The sequence below is a fragment of the Colletotrichum fructicola genome (genome assembly GCF_000319635.2).
Source record: "Colletotrichum fructicola Nara gc5 chromosome Unknown KSG_Nara_v1_contig03, whole genome shotgun sequence".
Lineage (NCBI taxonomy): Eukaryota > Fungi > Ascomycota > Sordariomycetes > Glomerellales > Glomerellaceae > Colletotrichum > Colletotrichum fructicola.
The window spans coordinates 2,669,178-2,684,714 of NW_027094053.1; the positions used below are offsets into that span (position 1 = coordinate 2,669,178).

The 15,537-nt window shown below is 50.8% G+C and overlaps 8 protein-coding genes across 8 annotated transcripts; 6 read left to right on the plus strand and 2 right to left on the minus strand.

The window, feature by feature from the left end:
* Positions 1-643: 643 nt before the first annotated feature.
* On the plus strand, positions 644-2,188 carry CGGC5_v005513 (uncharacterized protein; the record flags this gene model as incomplete). The annotated part of the gene is made up of 1 exon (XM_032030561.1): positions 644-2,188. One exon carries the CDS (start codon positions 644-646, stop codon positions 2,186-2,188), a length of 1,545 nt encoding a protein of 514 aa, XP_031890026.1.
* Positions 2,189-2,722: 534 nt separating this feature from the next.
* Positions 2,723-3,397, plus strand: CGGC5_v005514 (uncharacterized protein; the record flags this gene model as incomplete). The annotated part of the gene is made up of 1 exon (XM_032030560.1): positions 2,723-3,397. One exon carries the CDS (start codon positions 2,723-2,725, stop codon positions 3,395-3,397), a length of 675 nt encoding a protein of 224 aa, XP_031890025.1.
* A 994-nt stretch (positions 3,398-4,391) lies between these two features.
* Positions 4,392-5,290, plus strand: CGGC5_v005515 (uncharacterized protein; the record flags this gene model as incomplete). The annotated part of the gene is made up of 2 exons (XM_032030559.1): positions 4,392-4,769; positions 4,817-5,290. The coding sequence occupies 2 exons, from the start codon at positions 4,392-4,394 to the stop codon at positions 5,288-5,290; spliced, it is 852 nt and encodes a 283-aa protein (XP_031889990.1).
* A 679-nt stretch (positions 5,291-5,969) lies between these two features.
* swnH1-2 (Dioxygenase swnH1) lies at positions 5,970-6,987 on the plus strand (the record flags this gene model as incomplete). The annotated part of the gene is made up of 3 exons (XM_032030558.2): positions 5,970-6,412; positions 6,468-6,695; positions 6,762-6,987. The coding sequence occupies 3 exons, from the start codon at positions 5,970-5,972 to the stop codon at positions 6,985-6,987; spliced, it is 897 nt and encodes a 298-aa protein (XP_031890180.2).
* An 80-nt stretch (positions 6,988-7,067) lies between these two features.
* Positions 7,068-8,664, minus strand: CGGC5_v005517 (uncharacterized protein; the record flags this gene model as incomplete). Its single annotated transcript, XM_032030557.1, has 3 exons — positions 7,068-8,167; positions 8,522-8,533; positions 8,595-8,664. 3 exons carry the CDS (start codon positions 8,662-8,664, stop codon positions 7,068-7,070), a joined length of 1,182 nt encoding a protein of 393 aa, XP_031890024.1.
* Positions 8,665-9,240: 576 nt separating this feature from the next.
* Positions 9,241-11,679, plus strand: dap4 (Dipeptidyl aminopeptidase 4; the record flags this gene model as incomplete). The annotated part of the gene is made up of 1 exon (XM_066151462.1): positions 9,241-11,679. The coding sequence occupies one exon, from the start codon at positions 9,241-9,243 to the stop codon at positions 11,677-11,679; it is 2,439 nt and encodes an 812-aa protein (XP_066008896.1).
* An 88-nt stretch (positions 11,680-11,767) lies between these two features.
* Positions 11,768-13,477, minus strand: CGGC5_v005519 (putative transporter; the record flags this gene model as incomplete). Its single annotated transcript, XM_032030554.1, has 4 exons — positions 11,768-12,122; positions 12,175-12,960; positions 13,021-13,193; positions 13,247-13,477. 4 exons carry the CDS (start codon positions 13,475-13,477, stop codon positions 11,768-11,770), a joined length of 1,545 nt encoding a protein of 514 aa, XP_031890135.1.
* Positions 13,478-14,163: 686 nt separating this feature from the next.
* JLP1-3 (Alpha-ketoglutarate-dependent sulfonate dioxygenase) lies at positions 14,164-15,428 on the plus strand (the record flags this gene model as incomplete). Its single annotated transcript, XM_032030552.1, has 4 exons — positions 14,164-14,239; positions 14,296-14,456; positions 14,507-14,863; positions 14,919-15,428. 4 exons carry the CDS (start codon positions 14,164-14,166, stop codon positions 15,426-15,428), a joined length of 1,104 nt encoding a protein of 367 aa, XP_031890213.1.
* Between the last annotated feature and the right edge of the window lie 109 nt (positions 15,429-15,537).

A 15,537-nucleotide genomic window follows, 5' to 3' on the forward strand; every position in this document is an offset into this window, starting at 1 on the left:
CCAGGGTCTGCCTCTAGGCCGGGACCGGAGTCGGGGTTATCCCGTGCTCGGGTTCGGTGCCGGACATGGGCCCAGCCGTTGGGCCTGCCGATCGCCTGTGCCGGACAAGTCTGGATCCACATGAAGTTGGAGAGATCTTCATCGATAGGAGGATGAATCGTTGCCCCTTGATCCTCCGTGATATCCAAATTCCGAGATTTTCTTTATTGTACAAGGATGTAGCCGGCATATCGGATGCACGACGAGCGATGAAATGAAGATTGCGCGGTGTCAACACGAAGTTGCGTTCTCAACTACCTTTTCTGTAAACTTAGACGCGCTCTTGAGCACTAGATTCGGCTTAGCGCATGCCAAGACTGGGCCTGCGAAGGGTTCCTTGATCTTCACCATGGCCCCTGCTTGCACCCCCGACTTATCAGATTGCGACCCCTCTTTCGACGGTCTATGCTACGGCAGCAATGAGAAAATGAGTAAACAATCTCTTCAATATCCGGCTTGGCCAACGCTAGGGTATACTACGCCTAGCGAGGCCGGAAACTGAAAGGGGAAGCCAATCTACATATTTATATCTCACATCCGAGACTGCCATCCTCTTCTTCCATCAACTTGAGCAATCGTTGCGTTTCTCGATACCGTCGTCGTTATGATTTGGTCTCGAATCAACTTCATTGCCCTCTTCGGCTTGGTTGGCCTCGCGAAGGCAGATACTACTTTTTTAAACGAGTCGACTGCCGTTCCCAAGTTCCACCTCAACCTGACGCCGAGTTTGGTCAAGGATGACTATCGCCTTCACGGGAAAATCGTTTTCAACAGGGCATGCGGCAGCAATGAGACGCTTGTTGTGTTGCCAAAGACCATCGCAAGCGTAGCATCTGCGCAATACGGTGCCAGCGGCCTGACAGCATCCGACAAGACAGGGGCTTTGCCACTGGACTTCCAGGAGGTAGCTCAAGGTCCTTTCGGATTACCAACTCAACAATGGACACCGAAAAGAGCCACAGAAGGCCCAGTATCAATCGAATTCACGGCAAAGCCTGCTTCTGTCAACGTCAGTGCTCTTCCGGGGCCTCATTTTGACCTTAGAAATGCCACCGGTGGTCTCACAGGCTCGATGTGGGCTCTGGTACCAGTCCCAAACCCTCTGTCGGGTGATAATTACAACATCACCGTTTCTTGGAACATTTCGGCCGAGCAGAGCGCTGCATACACCTGGGCTGATGGCGTAGGACCCCACAGCCACAACTCCGTCGGGCCTGTTACACGACTGACCCAGACTTATTTCATCGTCGGCGACGTCAAGGGCTATCCGAGCATGCCAACCAGCCCTGACGGCAAATTTGGGATCTATTGGCTTGAGAAGACGCCTTTCGATATCGAACAGGTTGGCCAGTACCTCCAAAACTTGTTGTCGTACTCGACCAAATTCTGGCAAGACAACTCCACGGACCCATACCGCGTTTTCATTCGCATCAACGAAGAACAGCGTGCTGGGTCCGTCGGGACCGGCGCTGGCGGTACTGCTTTGCTGCGATCCTTCTTATTTGGATACAACCGGGACGCCGGGCTGGCGCAGGACAGAGTCATCACGCTGTTAGCGCATGAGATGACACACAACTGGACACCATGGTCCAGCGGTACCAATGCCGAACAATCTCGGTACAACGAAGGAGGGGCGGAGTTCTGGTCCTTGAGGCTTCTTTGGCGCGCCGGCATGCTCACAACGGACCAATATCTCAATGAGATGAATACCAGAGCGGTTGAATATTACACCAACCCGACGGTGAATTTCACCGACGAGAAAGCCCAGGAGGTCGCTTGGGAGATTCGCGACGCCCAACGAATTCCATATGGCCGAGGCATGCTTCACTTCGCCAACATCGATGCTCAGATGAGGGCCAAATACAACGGAACTCAGAAGCTCGACAATCTTGCGATTCCCTTCTTGCAAACTTGCCAGCTAAACGGCAACTGTGGCGGAGGGGAATGGTTCCCCTTACTGAAATCATCTTTGGGACAAGAGGCCGTCGATGATTGGAACAAAGTAACTTCAGGCCAACCTCTAATAAAGCTTGCCGAGGGTAGCTTGGGCCCTTGTTTCGAGGTCTCGCAGAATGGAACCAGCCCTGTGGTCTATGTCTGGAAAGTCAAAGAGGGATTGAACACTTCTAATTCAGACTGCTTGATATAGTGAATATTTGGTTATGAGGTCTGGGAAGCTTGGTTTAGTCGCAACAAGAGTGTATTTTCACCTTGCCCAGTGTCTTTGTCTGATCCTGGGCGTTCACGCTCCTTCTATTTCGGGTGAATTTGGTCAGAGGTGTGCAGACTTGTTCACGTTTAGAAAATTCCTGAGGTCAACCCACCTTTCTAGACTGAGGGGAAAATACCATTCACTCAGTCTTTCATTCTCACCTTCGCGCAAAGAGTCTGACTATTTATTCTCGCCTTCAAATCGCGCAAGGAATTTTCCATTCACATCACAAAACAATCTCCAAATCAACCCAGGCCCTAGATCTGCGCTGCATCCGCGCTCATCGTCAGCTGTGACCTTTCCTGGTCACCGTCCCTATCAATTACCTCTGTCTCCGGCTACTCTCGTCATTGGCCGTCTCCGCCTCTTGGTATCCCTGTCTTTGGTCGCTTTCGCCGTCCGCATATTCCTAGGTTTGTTCGATTGGGATACTTCAAAGGAAAAGAGGCTAACGAAGAAAAACTAGGCACCATGGCTGTCTTCTCTCGCGTCGCCGACCTGCCCAAGGCCCAGCAAAAGCTCAGCGACGACCTCCTTGCGGTCCTCGCCCAGCGCAACTACCAAGCCGACCCTCCCACCCTCCAGGAGATGCGCAAGACCCTCTGGGAGAAGGTGTTCTCTAGTGGCTGGTCCACCGAGGCCAATAACGAGAGCCCGGGCCTGCCTCGCAAACGCACCAGTGAAGAGACCGCCCTCTATATCGGCACCTTGAACGAGGACGTGCCGATCAAATCCAAAGGCAACGTTGTCCCGGACTACCGTCGCGCTCGGCAGCCTGTCATGTTCAAGGCATCTTTCCAATTCGGCGGAAAGCTTGCTTTCTACTGGGTCGACGCCCATTTTCAGAAGGTTCCTGCTGAATCTGTCGACATCGATGGCAATATGTTGTACGCGGACATCAAGGGAATGGTAGCGTCACACTATGATGCTAATGAGGTCGACCGGGTTGGAGAATGGAACTGGGAGAAGGTGGTCCACTGGACCCGTCATCGTGTCACGATTGTCGCTCGCCGCACCAACGCTGGCGTAGGCGTAATTGGCGTCCGACCCAGACCCCTCCCCGACATTGAGGAAGACTTGGGAGAACTCCAGCAGATTAGACTCGTGGAGCCGTGCTTGCGTGAGGAGGAGGAGGAGGAAGAGTAGAGGCGTTGTCTGTGGATTTCTCTCTTGGGTTCTGGCTTTGGTTTTGTCCTGTTCTGGCTGCGTCACATACATACATTATATCTATAATAGGCCGACGAACGCAATCACAATCCGCGCATTTCCAGATACTTTTGCTACAGGTGAAACCTCACCCATTTCCACCAGCACCTGATCCAACCTGCTACTCTCTTTTCCAAATTATAGTCAGAGTAAACTTATTCATTCGATGGACTTGGGCTGCCGGATTGCAGCCTTATGGTAGTGACTTGACCTCGCTTCAGTCGTGTTGCTCGCAAGACAGCACAAATACTATCACATTTCGTGGCTCAGGACATGAATAAAACAAGATTTGGACAAGATTTGGACAGCCTTTTCGACATTTTCCATATCCTTTAAGTGAATAATCCTCAGTCTTCAAGATGACAGCGAAGGCAACGGATTGAGGAGGCGGAGGCAGCCACCAACAAGAGAAAGGCCGCCTTTATCTAGCAGACTCGCATTCATGACATCGTCGCTGACGGACTTTGAGAATTGAAGAACAGCTCGGCTGCTGTTAGCATTGTCATTATCAATTGGTCAGAATCGGTTTTATTGTAGCCACCAAAAAGGCCTGTCGCCTTGACCCGAAGGTTTGTCGGTCTGGCGCCCAGGACGATATTATCACTAGCCCGTGCTACTGACGTACCAGACATTTGTGTGATGGAAAACAAGCCTTTAAAACTTAATTATCATACAGACAGTATTCACCGCTTGAATGTCTTCCGCGTGTTAGACCATCATAACGTGGAATGACATGAGAGTCACGCAAAAACATTCACTAGATAGACTGACTGCATATTACGATCTCCGGAACTATATAAGTTCTCCTCCCTCCCGAAACTGCCTGTCTTCCTCTTCCTGTATTATCGGAGACCGTCGAAAAATAATAGAGCCCATCAACGACGCACTACAAACGACAATTCATCGCCGAGAGGAAATCTTGCAACCAGACACGATGCCCTTAGGACGCCGGCTTTCCTGGAGCGGAGAGTTTCCCGAGGAATTCCGTTTCCTTCGCATCGGCAGGAGAAATTCGACAGCGAATCCTCGAGACAACCGTGGCTGCCAGAGAGTAACCACGTACAAGTCGTTTGATGATGTTCCTACCAGAGAGATCACGGCCTGCCGGGATGTATGGGAGAAACTTGGAGAGACCCTCGGTCCCCAATTCAAGTTTGAGCCTGTCGACATCAACGGTCTCTGGGACTTGGTTTTTGAAGATGGCTGGACGACCGCCGACTCCGCCGGCAAGCGTCCCGAGCCTGCTCCTCGTGACGATTCAAAGTTGATCGTCCATGTTGGAAAGTGGATGATGGACCTTCCGAAGGCTTCGGTACGTTGTCTTGTCCTCTCGCGATATTGATCTAACTTCCGGGATAGGACGATATGCCCGACATTGAGGCACGTCACAAGTGGCGCGCGGCCTACGTCAAATACATGTGCACCTCCGATGATCACATATTCGGCTCAACATTCACCTTCTGCGACAGGCACGGCCAGGAAGGTCCCCAGTCCGCCATTCACTTCCTTGGTGAAAATTCCAATTACTTTGGCAGGGCCGTCGCAAGATTTGAGCAACACGAGATGGACCGCCTCAAGACCTTTAATGAGGATCTTGCCGTGTACATCGTGAGACGCCGTTTGCAGCTATGGAGCCAAGATGGATTCAAGCACCCTTACGCAGATCCTCACGGTCGCGACGATGAGGAGCTCCAATTCTATGTTTCCGATCCGCAGGACATGCAAGCCTTCAGAGAGATGGCTCGTCCTATGGCAATTCTCCATATGATGGCCGAGGCGTTGACGGAATACAACGAAGAGAAGATGGAAGATCGTCGGGACAGAAGGAGATAATGATGAGAATAATGATGATGGATTTTAAGAGGGGATTTTGTACCACTATCCGAGGTTGAGGGCGATAGCTGTATTGCAATGTGAGACACCTCACAAGGAGGTTTCGGGGTTTAATCACCCGGCAAGTCTAGTTAATACACATCCATCAAATGAAGCGCAAGCATGACTGGAGGAATATTTGACGCAATTGTTCCCGCTTAGGTACGGAAAAGAATTCGCCAGGAGATTGCGGTCTAAGAAAGGTGCGCCGTGAACTTGGTTGGTGTGAAGGTGAAGCAAATCGTCCCATCTCTACAACATCCACTCCAAACAAGTTTCCGCAACTCCAACTCTGAGCTGCCGAGAATGGCGCTAACCCGATATGGGCATTATTCTGAGAAAACTGAAGCAACAGGGATTCCACGTAGTTGACCTCTTCCCCGGTCCATCTTATCTCCCCAACATGGACACACATGTCAGTTATCTTTGGCTGGGCAGCCCCATGTGAAGCAGCTGGCTGCTGGACAACCCTTCATATAGCTAAACTCAAAAAAGGCAATATCCTGAGATTCTAGGGTACATACTTGTCATGGATGACCTGGGTCGTCCTCAGACGTGTGTAGATGGTCGATATAAAGACTCTTTGTGAGACAGCAGGAACTTTTGCGCGACCAGGACTTCAACCTTTATTATCTCCATAATGCCGTCAGCCGATATGCCCACTACTACGACACCCTTGGCGCGCTACGACGCCACCGACCCCTCAACCACACCTGAGAAGTTGGTCGAGATCATCAATCGCGATGGTGGGGTTATCGTTGAGAAGCTCATCACTCGCGAACTCGCGGATTCCATCAAGAAGGATCTGAAGCCTTACTTCGATGAAGATATCCCTGATAAATATGGCTTCTTTCCACCTACAACCCAGAGAGCCTCCGGACTGCTAGCAATATCGGATAATTGCATCGAACTCGCCTGCAACAAACTTTACACTGATGTTGCAAATCTCATGGTTTCTTCGTCTTACACTTTCTGGAGGGGTGACCACCAGAAGACCGTGAGCGGGAAGCCTATCATCTCCTCGACCGTCGGCTTCCGAGTCAACCCGGGTGGCAAGCGTCAAGTTTTGCACCGCGACGATAAGTAAGTTTAAGGAGGGGGGTCGTTAGGTTGAGATGGCCAGCTCACAAGTATCCAGCGACTATCATCCTCATGATAAGAAGCTGCCCGTGATGATTGGTTGCGTGACTGCGTTGACCAAGACAACGGCCGCGAATGGTGCTACTGTGATCATTCCGGGGTCTCATCTTTGGGGACCTGAGCGGCGGCCATTTGATGATGAAACTGTTCCTGCGGAGCTTGAGCCCGGTGATGCGTGCATCTTTCTAGGGAACACTTATCATGCGGGCGGTGGCAATATTACCAAGTGCGTTCTCTTGTCGGCCATTTCCTTGAAGAAAGCCATCCAAATTTAAATCGCTTACATTCGCAGGGATGAGTACCGAGAAACGGTGGGAATATTTCTATGTCAGCCAACGTTGCGTCCGGCTGAGAACCAATTCCTCATGGTACCGTTGGAGAAAGTGAGGAAGATGAAGCCTCAGGCCCAGAGACTTCTTGGATATGGGTTGTGTGAACCAGGTGTGGGCTTCATGAAGTACCAGGATCCGATGAGAGTGTTGTTTGGGGTTGAGGATGAAGAGACCGTCGACTTTTGAACTTCTTATTGCATGTAGTGGCCTCTGTTTCATATGTAGGATAGGAGGAGAATAGGAGTGACGGATAAAACCAGTGATCCTCAAACAACGAGGATCCTCTTTCCGGACGCTTCTCTTGCCCGGGCAAGCGGTCGCCAATCGGCATCTGAACCAGCCCAGAATTCTTCTAGGAAGTTGACCGCATCTCTGTAATGATTGAATCGAGTAGCCTGATGAATCGCGGTGAACAAAGATAGTATTGTTTTCTGTCGTTCTTTGTTTCCATGACATGCTGTGCCAGCAATGAAAGTTGGCCAAGCAAGATTCTGTACGAATGCCGTTTGATCCTCAAATCCTGTGAGCTGATCAAAGAGATTGTTGCATGCTGTTGTTCGTTCGGAGCCGTCTTCATGTACACATTCCAGACATTGAAACGAGTATACGAGTCCTGCGTTGTGATAAACCTCTACCAGACGAACGAAGTCGCGGGTCAACCTTGACCCATTGAGGCCGAGCCGGCCGGCTGCCATCAAGGTGGACCCTCGAGCTTGCTCGAACTCCGATCGGATCATATTCGTTGTCCGTGAATGCGGCGGGAATTCACTGGAGGAACCGGTCTCGACAACCTCAACCGAGGCGAGTGTAACTCGGTGTAGGAATGTGAGATACCTCGAGAAGAGCAAAGAGTCTGATCCCGGTACGGGCTTGATTGCGTTGTTGATCAAAGATCGATCAAATGAAGTGCTTGCCGTTGTCACATCGTCGATGGCGAGCTGATTACGCAGAAAGGAGAAGAGTTGTCGTTCTTCAATAGCGCTTGAGCTGTTGAATAGGTTGACGATGGTGCGGGCAGCTCTTCTGTGCTCGTCGGCTACCTCGGGACAGCATCGGTCGTAATTGGTCATGATAAGGATGGCCGCAAGCATCCACTCAGCATCAACAGCATCGGAATGATCGTCTAGCTCCAGGCCTTTCATGAGCTTATCCGTCATTTGCTGGGCCCGAAGTTTGATCAGTTGCAGGCACTTATCCCGGGCATCCTCCGCCATCGCTGCGATGGCTTTGTTGGAGCAGCTCATAGAACCGTGCTGAGCCACGAATGCCAGGATAGCAAAGCCGATGGCAGGCTGGTGTTCGGCGAGAGGGATGACTTGTTTCCGGTAGTCGTTCTCTTCAGAGTCCAACCAAACCATGAAGCCGGCTAGGTTTCGACGGTAATACTCCATGAACCTCGCGCCCGTAGCGAAAGATTCCGTGCTCGGCGAAGCGACCAATTCGAATATTGTCAACCCCGATGTAGGTACTAACGATTGCATACTCGGGATATTAGTTACCAGTTCAGCATCCTGTGGAGGATTATCTGAGGCTGTCGGCATTTGTGGAGACCCCGGAGGGGAAGCCTGGGTTGGAACCGGTCGGCCTCGAAGATGGCCCCTCGCTGCAACGCCGTTGATCCATCGAAGCGGGCGAGTGTAGCCTGGGCATTCTAAGCCTTTCTTGTAGCATTTATGGCAAGTTGGCTTCTGAAGATCGCAACGAATCCGACGTCGCTCACATGTCGCACAGCCTGAAGGGCGATCAGTCTCTGATGCTTGACGGTCGTTAGGAAGTGATGATGACGCGCGCACCTTTGTCAAATTTCAGCTGTGCGCCTGGGTCCTTTCGGACGTCCTGGTCCTGCCTTCCTCGTCCTGACATCCCGATACATGCATGCTGACCGTGCTGGTTGATGATATGATGGGTAGCCCGGTCTCCGAGATCTGTGATGTATGAGAAACTTTCTTGGTGCGGGGCCGTGGCCCAGTGTCCCTATCAAGCTTTCCGCACAATCGTCCGGTCTCCACTCGGCTTCCGGCCCGGCTGACTCGTTACGGCGGTAGCTGGAGATTCTCTAAGCACGACTTATCACTATCAAGACCAGTTTGGACTCTTCTGACTGCGTGAAGGTTCGAAAATAAGCCCGTCTTATTCTTTGCTATCATAACTTCGGACCTTCGGACTTATCGTCTACCTCTTTCATTGGCGCATTTGGCCTGCGCTTCCGCGGGGTCAGTATTACTAGCCCGGGCGGCTTGGGTCGGTTCTGCAACTGCGCGAATCATTTTAGCTCCATTTCATTGTTGCCTAATCTCACCTGCCTCACATTTCTCATCAACTTCAGAACGTTCATCTTTTCGCCAGGCTTCACACGCGGGGTTTTGCGGCACAAGCACTCCACCAAGCAAAGGCACAGCTTGACGCATCAACCTCACCTTGAGGTGATATTTCTGCACGATGGAGCAAGAATGCATCAAGAAAGTCACTATCTCGCCGCACTGGCTTTCTAATGAGAGCTCCTTTTGGTATCGTCGGTATCTGTCTTCGGGGAAATTCGAGTTCGTCCTCGTGAATTGCATTAACAAAACACGCCGACCAGCTTTTAACCATGAGAAACTTGCAGCTGTTTTGAAGCAGAAAGTATCTCCCCGAGGTCAAGACATAGACCATAGCTCATTACCATTCACTTGGATTGATGTCAAACCTGACGGATCATCGATCCATTTCTTCTTCGAGGGGAAGAGATGGGCCTTTGGCAGCGATGGCAAACTTGAAGAACTGGAGGGCACCTTGGATCAACCCCGGACCCAATTCCTTGCCAAGGAGCGTCCTTCCAAGTCTACGAAACAGATTGTGACCGTCAACTTTGTCAACCACACAGAAGGGCCTTTGTCATCGTACTGGATCGACTTCAACGGCAAGCCCAAACTCTATCACAGAATTGGACAAGGGCAGACTCATGAGCAGCAGACATTCTCGGGCCATGTTTGGGAATTGGTCAATGATGAGACGAAAGAATTGAAGGCGATCTACGTTGCGCCTGAGGAATCTGAAGATGTTGTCGTCATCGAAGAGAGCACTATGGAAGAGATGAAGTTCAAGAACGATGAACCAAAAGACACGAATGAGGACGATGAAACGAACACAAATGGATCGGCAACTCTATATGAGAAAAAAGAACCTCAAAGCAAAAGTCAAGTTTTTGTTCGAGACCACAATGTGTGGTTTCGCGATGCTTCCGGGAAGGAATCGCAGATGTCCTCCAATGGCACCGAGGAAAACCCGTTCGACAAGGCAAGAATCATTCAATCGACCACTGGGGACTTTGCTGTCGTCTGGCAGTATACCCCGGAAGAAGAACATGTGCTCCATATTCGGGAGTCAACTCCATCAGACCAACTTGAGCCGAAGGTGCGGACTGTCCAGTACTTGAAGCCGGGCGATCGCGTCAGAGTCGACCGGCCTCGATTGTTCAGTTTGAAGTCCAAGGAAGAAATCAAGACCAGCGATGATCTATTCCAAAATCCATATAGCATCGAGAATATTGGCTGGAATGATGACGGCACAGAGTACCGCTTCATTTTCAACGAACGCGGCCACCAGCATCTTCGCCTATTGGGCATACGCGCTACGGGAGAGGTCAGACGCTTGATTGAGGAGGAGAGCGATACCTTCATCGACTACTCGAGCAAGTCCTACCACCGACTAATTGCGGGGACGGACGAGATGCTTTGGATGAGCGAGCGCGACGGCTACAATCATTTGTACCTGTTTGACTTGAAAGATGGCAAGCAGAAGAACCAAGTCACGAAGGGGGACTGGAACGTTCGCTCTGTCGTTCAAATTGATGAAACGAGCCGTCAAGTATGGTTAAAAGGATTTGGGATGATTGCGAATCAAGATCCGTATCACGCTCACTTGGCTTGCATTCGTCTTGACGGAACTGGCTTTCAGGTGCTCACTGAAGGTGACGGTACTCATGAGTGGACGTTCTGTCCGAACAACAAGTTCTTCGTTGACACCTGGTCGCGCGTGGACTCCACCCCGCAATCTGTCCTCAGAAGTCTGGAAACGGGTGGAGAAATTCTTTCGCTTGAGGGAAAGACTGAGGATACTCAGAGGCTACTTGCGGATGGTTGGGTAGCCCCTGAAAGATTTACGGCTCCAGGACGAGATGGTGAGACCGCGATATATGGAATTATCATCCGTCCTTCTAGCTTCGACGTTTCAAAGAATTATCCAATCCTTGAAGATATCTACGCTGGACCTCATGACTTTCATACGCCCAAGGCATTCTCGGTTCTAGCCAAGCAGCGGCAATGGGCCGACCAGGGATATGTGGTGGTTCTCCTAGACGGCATGGGAACAAATTGGAGATCCAAGAAGTTCCATGACGTTTGCTACAAGAATCTCAAAGATTCTGGGTTCGCTGATCGTATCGCATGGATCAAGGCTGCAGCGGAGACGCGCCCGTGGATGAACACTTCGAAGGTTGCCGTCATAGGAGGTTCAGCAGGAGGGCAAAGCGCCGTCGCCGCGCTCATTCATCACAGCGATTTCTACAAAGTTGCAATCGCTGATTCTGGATGTCACGATAACCGTATGGACAAGATATGGTGGAACGAGCAGTGGATGGGTTTTCCTGTTGATAAGTCTTACGAAGACTCGTCAAATGTGGTTCATGCGGAGAAGTTGCAGGGTGCTTTGATGCTGATCGTGGGCGAGCTCGATGATAATGTTGATCCCGCTTCGACCTTGCAGCTAATCAAAGCTCTGAATGATGCGGACAAAGACTACGAGTTCGTGTTCATCCCTGGCGGTGAACATTGTGGTGGGCGAGCGAAATTTGCCCTGAGGCGACAGGAACGCTTCCTCCGGCAACATCTTCTTGGGTAAACTCAATCAGAAATACCTGCATCTCAAGTGTTAATGAGAAACTATTTTGTCTACGTGGCTATAGTCAATCTGTGTTCTTTCAACTTCCTCAAGTCGTGTACGTAAAGCCCTTGTACTCTTTATCAGTCAAGTCTAGCCAATCCTGCGAGGCAGCGACTTGTTCATTTGCCTCCGCATCTCTGCGACGATTACTCATGGCACAAAGAGCACCATATGCAAGGACACAAATCATGGCCACCACGTAGCACACAATCATTGCAATAGTGCCACCGGTATAGGCTGGCGCTTGCTCTTGGCGAAAGGTCTGAGGTCCCACAATGTTGCCAGCTGCCCAAGCCACATAAAACCAAGCATACAGTGTGACCTTCTTTGTATGTCCGGCGATGTTTGCTTGGTACACAGAGACCAATGTGACGTAGGGCGCCCAATATGTGTACAGGATGCTGAAGGAGATTAGCATCATGTACCAAGTATCCTTGAGGGCACTGAACTTACTAAAGACCAATGAGCTGACCGGCGAGGTTGTCGCGAGGGAGGTTGTAGCATAACAGGGCTCCAAAGAGAGGAAGTAGGATTGAGCCTGCTACGATCGGAGTGCGATATTTGCGGGTTGTTGACGCGATATAAGACAGGACTATACCGGAAATTGTACTCATCGCACCCGGAGGCATAGCTAGTAGGGAGGTTTGAAGAGGGTTGAACCCCAGTCCAGAGATGATAAGAGTGTTGAACGTAGTTAACCCGCCGTTGGGAACTTGAAGCGCAATAATGGCGAACCAAATCAGCCAAGTTTTGACATCCGCAAAAGCCTCTTTAACCTGTGCAGGTTTGAAAACCTTGTTTTCGATGCCTGTGTTGTCAGACGCCTTTCGCTGGATGATGATGTACCTCTCTCGCGGGCTCAGTCTCTTCGCCTCAAGCGGGTTGCTGGGGAGAAAGAAGAAAATGACGGCAGACCACGCAATGGTAACGCAGCCGACGAGAAGAAAGACTATCTTCCACTTCGCATAGGATCCGTTGTAGTAGCCGATCACCCATGCCACAAAGCCGTTGATGATGGGAGCTACAACGTTGAGAATGATGCTATTCCGACGGGGCTGCTCTTCTGGACGATACCACATGGATGTGATCAGAGTGACAGCAGGGATCAGCAAAGCCTCAAACCCGCCTAAAAGAAAACGGCACGCAAAGAGGGCACCGAAGCTGTGGCATTTGGCCATGGAACAGGCAAGAACGCCCCAGCATAGAACGGCGAACGAGAAGTAGACGACAGCCGATAGCCTAGCAGGACATATCATGTCAGTATATACGCTCTTAGCTTTGTGTATGACCTAGTAGTACCTCTGAATAAAGTATGCGGACGGGCCCATGAAGAGAAGGCCCCCAAAGAATGGTGCCGAGCCGACCCATGAGTACTGCTCGCCTGTCAGGTTGAGATCTTGGCGGATGCCATAGATGGCGGCGGCTGAGATTGCGGTCTTGTCAAGGCCAGAAAGCGTTGCGCAGACAAAAAGCTTTTCTCGGTCAGTAGGGTGAAGCTAAGTGATAACAGATATGGGCAACTTACGATCGGAACAATCATCCAGTCAACTTTCCGAATCAAGCGCTTCTCTTCTTCAGGAGTCCAGCTTCTGTCGAACTCTTCGCCATAGTCGGCAAGAATCTGGGCAGCGATGTCGACATCTTTGCCCTGGCCATTCTCCAGAGCCTTTACCGCTGGCTTGGCTGCGGGAGTCTGGTCATTAAGACTAGAAGGGACCTCATTTTCAGAGGTGCTTTCATCTTTGGGATTGCCCATAACTGGCTTATTCGTTGAACGTCAGGTGATAGAAATCCAGAACGTTTTGATAGGATATTCCAGGCGAGATCTCCAGAGCGGAACTGTTGCAAACTTTCCACCCTAACAGAGAGGTTGTGGTTGTGTTTTATGCGCTGTAGATCATTCACTGAATCTCAAAGGTTCAACAGTACAGTACACCGAGTGCGGTATCAGACCTTACTATCAAGCCACAACTGGTCGAACCCAGCGCCGGCCTGATAACACGAATGGCGAATGATAGTTATGATACTGCCTCGCCTTTGTGGAGTCTCACACGGGCGCATAAGCCAAAAAAGCACCAGAAATCGGCAAGTCAACCGAATTAATCGAGTCTTGGCTTCTGATCAGAGTCTCTGCTACTCTGGGGAATGAGGTTGGCCGCGATAAGCCAGAGCTGCCTATCTTATCGTTAGCCGCGGTGATCGCGCGGCCAACTCCATCTCGGCCAACACCCGCCGCACGCTATGTTCAGATCGCGCGCAAGGTTCTTGGTGGAACCGTGGAGAAATGATGGGGCATTGTTCCCTAGAGCTGTTGAGCGTCAGACCATATGTAGTCAAATTCAGGCTAGAATAAAAAGACGAATTCAGCGGCCCGAAGCCTGAGCTATGCATCTGAAGAATCAACTGTCATCGGAGTAATATCAACTATCTCTCACCTTCATCATGATTGCCAAAGAAGAGCCTACTGTGGAGGTGCAAGTTAACAGGAAGGGTGGTCCGCTCTATCCTGACTATCTTCGTAAGATATCTGCATCTCGAAGGTTATCGACAGAATACGCTAACATTCTCTGTCAGCGCACTATGACCCTCTCGAGCAGGTTGAGCCTGTCGGGGCTTTTGAGCATGATGACCCCGGTCACCGCGCCGACCCGAAGATGCCCAACCTGATCAGCGAAGGTGTCGAGTCCATCGAACTATCTCCCCATTGCGGCACCGAGCTGCGAAATGTCCAAATTGTGCGTGTAGTTGTCTTCAACCTCTTAGACATTGACTTACCAGACTTTAGTCTGAGCTGTCCAACGCTGGCTTAGATGAGCTCGCTCTCCTGTGCGCCCAAAGGGGATGTCTTGTCTTTCGAGACCAAGACTTCACCAACTTGGGCTTTGAGAGGCAGAAAGAGATCGCGTCATACTTTGGTCCACTCCACAAGCATGGGTGGATGCCGCACCCCAAGAACGGACCTGAGGAGTTTGTCATTGTCTATGACAGCAAGGAGGACCTGCGTATTCGCAAGTCGTGGTCTCGCAAGAGTCCTGTCCAGTTCCACGTCGACCAGTCTCCCGAAAGTCAGCCTCCAGGAGCCACCTTCTTCTGCATGCTCGAATCTCCCCCAGGTGCCGGTGGTGACACCATCATTTCCAGCGTAAGACCCAATAACCAATGACTCTTGAAACTAAGACGTTGACTTTTCGCGACAGACCGTTCAAGCTTTCAACCGACTCTCTCCATCTTTTCGCAAGCGTCTTGAAGGTCTGCAGGCTATCCATACAACTGCGAAGCCCATTGAACGCGAGATCCGCGACAATGGTGATGCTGCTGTACTCCGTCGGCCCATCACCAAGTCAGTCCACCCGGTTGTGACCGTTCACCCCGTGACCGGACAGAAGAACCTGTTTGTCAACTCGTCTTACACTCAGCGCATCGTTGGCTGGGATGATGAGGAGTCGGACTACCTTCTGAAATTTCTGTTTGACCACATCAACCGTGGTCATGACTTCTGCTGTCGCGTCCGGTATGAGCCAGGCACTGTTGTCATCTGGGATCAGCGCGTCACCCAACACTCTCAGACACTGGATTACCAAGCCGGGGCCCGCCGACATGCATTTCGACTCACACCTCTTGCCAATGTACCGATCCCCAGTAAGATTGAGGAAGATGATGGAGAGTGCCAAAAGGACGAGGGAAGAATGCTGCTCAATCTGTGTTAAACATGCCGCAAAGACTCAAAGAGATGGAAAGTCTTTCGCATGTACATGTATTTAAGTTATTCTTGTCAGCTTTTGAAATTTCACAGCCACAGACTTTACTTAAGCATCA